Source organism: Calidris pugnax, unplaced genomic scaffold (assembly GCF_001431845.1).
Source record: "Calidris pugnax isolate Ruff unplaced genomic scaffold, ASM143184v1 scaffold133, whole genome shotgun sequence".
In the NCBI taxonomy this organism is placed as follows: Eukaryota; Metazoa; Chordata; class Aves; order Charadriiformes; family Scolopacidae; genus Calidris; species Calidris pugnax.
The window spans coordinates 3,648,252-3,654,168 of NW_015090977.1; the positions used below are offsets into that span (position 1 = coordinate 3,648,252).

At 42.1% G+C, this 5,917-nt stretch overlaps 1 protein-coding gene across 3 annotated transcripts; it reads right to left on the reverse strand.

The window, feature by feature from the left end:
• Positions 1-2,192: 2,192 nt before the first annotated feature.
• MRPS17 (mitochondrial ribosomal protein S17) lies at positions 2,193-5,851 on the reverse strand. Of its 3 annotated transcripts, none has more exons than XM_014953129.1 (3): positions 5,781-5,851; positions 4,239-4,385; positions 2,193-2,930 (listed from the first exon to the last, which is right to left on the reverse strand). In XM_014953129.1, exons 2-3 carry the CDS (start codon positions 4,359-4,361, stop codon positions 2,640-2,642), a joined length of 414 nt encoding a protein of 137 aa, XP_014808615.1. In that variant the 5' UTR covers positions 4,362-4,385; positions 5,781-5,851; the 3' UTR covers positions 2,193-2,639. The 3 variants fall into 3 exon arrangements, with proteins under 3 accessions (XP_014808615.1, XP_014808617.1, XP_014808616.1); XM_014953131.1 differs by lacking the exon at positions 5,781-5,851 and adding an exon at positions 5,635-5,657; XM_014953130.1 differs by lacking the exon at positions 5,781-5,851 and adding an exon at positions 5,138-5,318.
• Positions 5,852-5,917: the final 66 nt, after the last annotated feature.

The following is a 5,917-nucleotide window of genomic DNA, read 5'->3' on the forward strand; positions in this document are numbered from 1 at the left end:
TGTAGCGCCGCCGCCGGACGCGAGGGGCGCAACGCCACGGGAGGGGGGGGTCCTCTGGCCACGCCCCCTCGGGGGGCAGCCAGGGCCGCGCATGCGCAGAGCGCCCCCAGCTGGAGACACACACCACTCCCCCCCCCAGGTTTTGGGGTGAATCAGCCTGGTTTTGGGGTCTCGCCGGAAAAACACTTAAGAACCAGCGCAGGCGTTTGTTGAATCACGTGCAAAACCTTTCTTTTTGACTCGTTTTTCACCCGCAGAAAGTTGAAATGTTTTTTCCCCCCTCCGTTCCAGCTGCCGCGGTGTTTAATTTGGCTAAATCGATGTTGCACACCAGCATCAAATCCTTAAATAGCTCTAGATTAACAATAAACTTATAATTAGGCTAATGGTTAAAGGGCAGTTCTAAAAGCGACTAGCCAATCAACAAGAAACAAGTTAATGAGCAAACCTCATCTTTCTACATAGCACATATAACGTTTAAATCATTTCGCTACGCAGCTTCCACTGCCATTTTAAGGTATTTCTATCAGCACAGAGTAAATCAGAGGCACCACACAATGGGCTTCAGCATCACTAAAATACAATGTTTGTGGTGCCTCTTCAAAAACCAGTATTACCCTCCAGTTGCCATCGTTCTTAAAAAAACAAGTTACACTTCAAACGATGTACATTTCATCACGTTTTGACCCGACAGCACATTGAGTTCTCCAGCAGCCCTCCCAGAGCCCACCTGTACGCTGAAATACACTGACAACTCTCTGTGATGAACCAATCTTAGGAAAAAAAATAGGACATTTTCATAGATACTCAAACGCCACAGGAGATACAGGGAAAGATGATTTGCTTCCCCAATTAGATGTAGATGCAACTCATTAACCAAACAAGTACCTTCCCACTCCTAACCCAAGTACAGAGGGTGAAGTTCCTTTTCCACCTGCCTGGATACAAGTTAAGTGTGTTTCCTACAGCCCAGGGCCACCTTCCAGCTGGGTCTGATTTCTCTCAATCTCTGCTGGGGATGAAGTTTCACATTTTACATTCACTGGAGCAGGAGTCAGAGCCCAGGTTTCCTTCCACTTCAATGAGGACCTTAATCAGCCAGCTACAGTTACCAAGTGATTTACATAAACCCCATCCACTTCAACAAACATAACACCAAGAACAACCTCAATGATTTATAATCAATAACATTATTGATTTACCCTCAGACATGTGAATCAAGGCATCTTGACATCCCAGCTTATCCATCCGATAGGCAGGACAGTACCTGAGGACTAGAATTCAAAAAGCTGTATTTTTCTGTTTGAAGCACTGAAGAAAATTTAAGTTCCTCATTCTTCCTGGCCCAAATAATTTGCTGAGTTTAACTGGACTTTGTCAGCAGTCTGCAGGCAGCTGAAACTGATTTTGTGCAGGTGAAGGAAATTAAGGGGCAAGTGATTTACACCACTCCAACCATGGAAGAGAACACAACTGGTAGCTCATTAGTGTAAGCTGGCTCAGTTTCTTAAAGCAAGGTGTATTAGGGGAGAGGAACTCTGTTCAGATACACCTTGTTTAACATCTGATCTTAAATGAAGACCAATTACACAGGTAGACATCTCAAAAAGGATTTCTCTCCCCTCCATACAGGGGCAAGGAACGCCATCCCCACAAATGCTGGGTTTTGAGGCAGATGCCCCTTTAGATCTGAATAAAAAACCAGCAACACAAGGCTGCTCCACCAGCCACACACTCCTCATTTGCTTTATGTCCTGGAAGACAGGATATAAAAATCACCAGAGCTGTAGCACGATAAAGTGATCTTTAATCATTAACTGCTATGGCCTTCTAGTTTCATATTAAAGTATGCTGCAAATCAGTACCTGTACCTCTTCCAAAACATGTTGTTTTAATTAGATTTTCTGATGAGACTAAATCTAACCATCTTTACTTTTACTTTTTTGGCTTTGTATTCTCATCAGCTTCTATTTCCTGCTGGCAGCTCCAAGAGATCCACCTCTCCCAGAACTAAATACTTCCTTTGGACAGGTTACAAAGGCAACCAGGCTAAGCTACCCAAAGTTCTTATTCTCACCTCAGTGCCAGTATAAAGGCAAGTGGCTCTGTTTTTGTTAGGGATTTTGGAAGTTAGAAGATACTGCAATGTGGTATGAGCGACAGTAGTGGAAATAAGGACACATGCAGGTAGCTGGTTTTAAAATTCTACACTTCCTTTCAAAAGAAATGTTTAATAGAATTATCTTAAGTAATCCTACAAACCACAGCAGTCTGTCTGAAATACAGAACAATCAAATAATATAATGACTCTCCTGCTGAACTTAAACATTATACAGTTACATTCTTGTCTTTCTCAATACAGAAGAGTCACTCCAAGAGAGCAACTGGCTTTTTAAAGTGTGAAGGCTCAGGGCAAAACTACATGCAACAAAATGAAGTGTTAACACTAAACTCACATTTTCTCTGTATTTTCCTTTAAAGATTTGAGGTGCCTATCAACATCTGTTCTTATAAACAACTATGTTTACTATTTATTTTGACTACAGATTTCACTGAAACATTTAACATACAACAGCAGGGCCCCAAACATCCCTAACAGAGACAAGCTGAAAAGCCCTCTGTTTAAATATTTTCCCTCCCTATTTGTCTGTTGAACAAACTTTAAGTTCCTGAAGTTTTTCACTTAGATATGTAGTATCTGCCTCCGTCAGATTTTCCGAATCTGACAGATTTTCAAGGAATCTGGTTCCTGCACAGGGCTTTCCTGTTATTGGATCTATGACATTTCCAACCTTGAAAACAATTTCAGCCAGTTCATGTTTCACATGTTTGCTCCTTCGCTCAGGCAAAGCTTTCAGAAGAACAATGTCTCCAACAACACACTGCTGCAATGGATCGTGGGCAAAATAGGTTTTTCGTTTGTTAAAGAACTGTAGAAGGAAAAAAAGGAAACACTGGAATTAGATTTCAAAATTGAGCAATTGGCAAACATATAGCTAATATAAAACAAACTAGATTTCACTAAGGAGAGGTAAAGTCTTACATATTTTTTAAAATGAGATTCAGTTTGGCTCATGGAGAGCAATGCAACTGTGCACTCTACTGTTTCCCCAAAGAAAGCACAGCACCACCCTCCCCTGACAGTCTCTCTGGTCAGGATGTTGTTGCCAACCGAGCCTTTAGAAAAAGGAGATGGGGAAGGAAAAGCCAAGGACAAAAAGCTGTTCATAGTGAACATGTGGATACAGATAAAACTACCAAGCTCTTCACTTAACATAGATTCCCTTTCCTAGAACCACCACTTCCCACAGCCTCTCTGCTCTCTAGTTCTGCCGTTTTAGCCTTTCTTCTCCTTAGGCTGTTTCACATCAACACGTTTCAGCAACAGAGCTGACTTGGCTTTCCCAGGGTGAATGACTTTATTGTGCAGACCACAGAACTTCCAGAACTGATATTAATTCTTATTCATCCTAATACGTCTAAAGTTCATCAGCCCTGACTGAAATCAGTATTTTGAAGTTTGTCATTTGAAGGCTTTCTTGCCCAAATAATTCTTTAATCTAAAAATTCAATATTTATTCTCATTGGAGCAGCAGAATTCAGAACCTTTCTTTTAAAAGAGAAATTAACAGGTTCTCCTACTGGGTGAAGTGGTGGACTGGGATCTAAGACCCATTATCTAATCCTGACTCTATCCTTAACCTTCTGGTCCTCAAAAGCAAGTTCCCCTTTCTAAAAATGGAGGGAATACTAATTTTAACGTCCCCATTTGAAATGCACAGACCAGAAGCGATAAATACAAAGCTCATCCAGCACATCACAGTACAGATTCAAATACTAAGTATGCTTACAATTATGAATACAGAAAGACTGCTGCAAAATTCATTGTCAAAGTGACTAATACAATGTCAACTTTCCAAACCAAAGTATATTCTAAACCAATATGAAAATTAAATCTAAGTGTGAAACAACAAATACTTATCTTCTCAACTGAAATAAAATAAAGTGCATTAACAAAGCATTTCAAAGAAATACATTTAGCAGATAATTTGTAAGGAAGTCTCCTCACAACAGACTGCTTTTCAGCCTTTGCAGTCATCCCCACAGCAAAATCATTACGTAAACTTCTTAAGGAGTTTGCATTATAAAGAACTATCAACAATTCTAAGAGTCAAATGAATAAAACATTCCTCCCCACAAAAATTACCATGCAATACAAGATGTTAACTGGCTTTTACCTTTAGTAAGTAAGGATCTAGCACAAGTCTTGTCACTCTCACTTTGGCAGTTTTCTGCATTTTGGTTCCTATTACTTTCCCCACTATCCACTTCGCGTGAACAGCTCCACGTGGCACAGACATTGTTTAATTATGGTCATCCAGTGCCTGGCAACAAGCAAGCAGACATGTTATTTTAACAAAAAAACCCACCCATAACCAGTTTCTGATCAATATCAAAACTACGATTTCCATTTCAGACTAGCAGCTTAATTAGGTCATTATGTTGGAAAAACAGAGTAGATAGAAGCAGTTCAAGACTCCATATATTGCACTACCTCAGCCTCATTTTACCATATAAGAAGGGATCTGAATATGTCCCCATTACCAGGGAAAGCAGGAAAAATGGACGTAATAGTGTGAGAATGAAACATCCCACAAAATCCACAAAATTCCTTTGAATCATACCAACTGTCACATATACAATCTTACATAATACACAGAAATGTGGAGCTGTGGAAGCTATTATTATTTTAACTCATACCCCAGCAGCTGTTTTTGCTGGAGAACTGCTCATCAGGTCTGAGTATGACCAGAGTTAACCCAAACAGCAAGTAGCCTGTAACTTTTGTTCAGAAAGTCATTTGCTTCTGTGGATCTCATTAGTAGCCCAGATGATGAAACTTAAGGAAGGTAATAAACTTCTCAAAGCATAAATGACATATCACAGATTTGTCTGACATACAGTAAGTGTAGTCACTTTTGAGTCAGTTCTTTCCTGTAAGTCATTACACTGCATTACCTTATTGGCTTTGTTTAATTATGGAGAGCTTTCTACACAACTCTTACAAGAGTCACAGGAAAAATAAATAGCTAAACATTAGCTTGAACCAATATGAAAATTGATTAAGACTAATGACCTTTTTCCATCCAGCTACATGCAGTTAAGGACAACTGAGACCTGTTGAACTCTCTATCCATCCATTTTGTAAGATCTAATGACACTTGCTTTGATGTTGCAACACATGACAAGAAAAGTTTAGGGATACAGAGACGCATCCATAGGATGAAATGCTTCAAGCAGCAATATTCACAGTTGATTTTACCAGAGGGTAAAATTAACCAGAGGGTTAGTGTGAGAGGCCCTCCTTCTGTCAAACAGGACTAACCACCAACTACCACACAGTGACCAGGCCGGGGAGAGGCAAACGTGTACAAATTCAGGAACACCCACAAACCACAAGGGCTACCAGGAAGACAGATGGCAGACAGCTAAGCCGAAGAAAATCTCTCTTTTATCGCCGAAGAAGACGATAAAAAAGGAAGTTCAAACAGACTGGGAACCTGCCGCCACCCCCCCCCTCCCCCCCCCCAAAGGGTCTCCACAGCCCTCCCCGCCAGGCCCAGCATCAGCAACCTCCCTGCCAACGGGGCTACGGGGTGAAGGCCCTGTCTCACAGGCACCGGGCCTCAGCTCAGCATCTCAACCGCCTCCTAGAGACCACCTCCGGCCCAGGAAACACCCCCAGAACCCCTCCACAGCCGCGCCTCAGCCCCTCTCACCGGCCAAACTCCCGCCGCTGCGCCTTAGGGGCCTTAAAGACACGGAGCCGGAAGGGGCGGAGCGGAAGCCGGAAGAGCCGCGCGGCGACGGGGAGGGGCGGAGCCTCCTGAGAGGATTTAAAGGCGCAGGAGGCGCC

What these genes read in the sequence shown, in the direction of transcription:
- MRPS17 (XM_014953129.1), bottom strand. Translation starts at nt 4,361, where the DNA reads ATGTCTGTGCCACGTGGAGCTGTTCACGCGAAGTGGATAGTGGGGAAA. An exon ending in TAGATCCTTACTTACTAAAG is followed by an intron (nt 2,931 to 4,238) that starts GTAAAAGCCAGT and finishes TTCCTTCTACAG; the next exon opens with TTCTTTAACAAACGAAAAAC.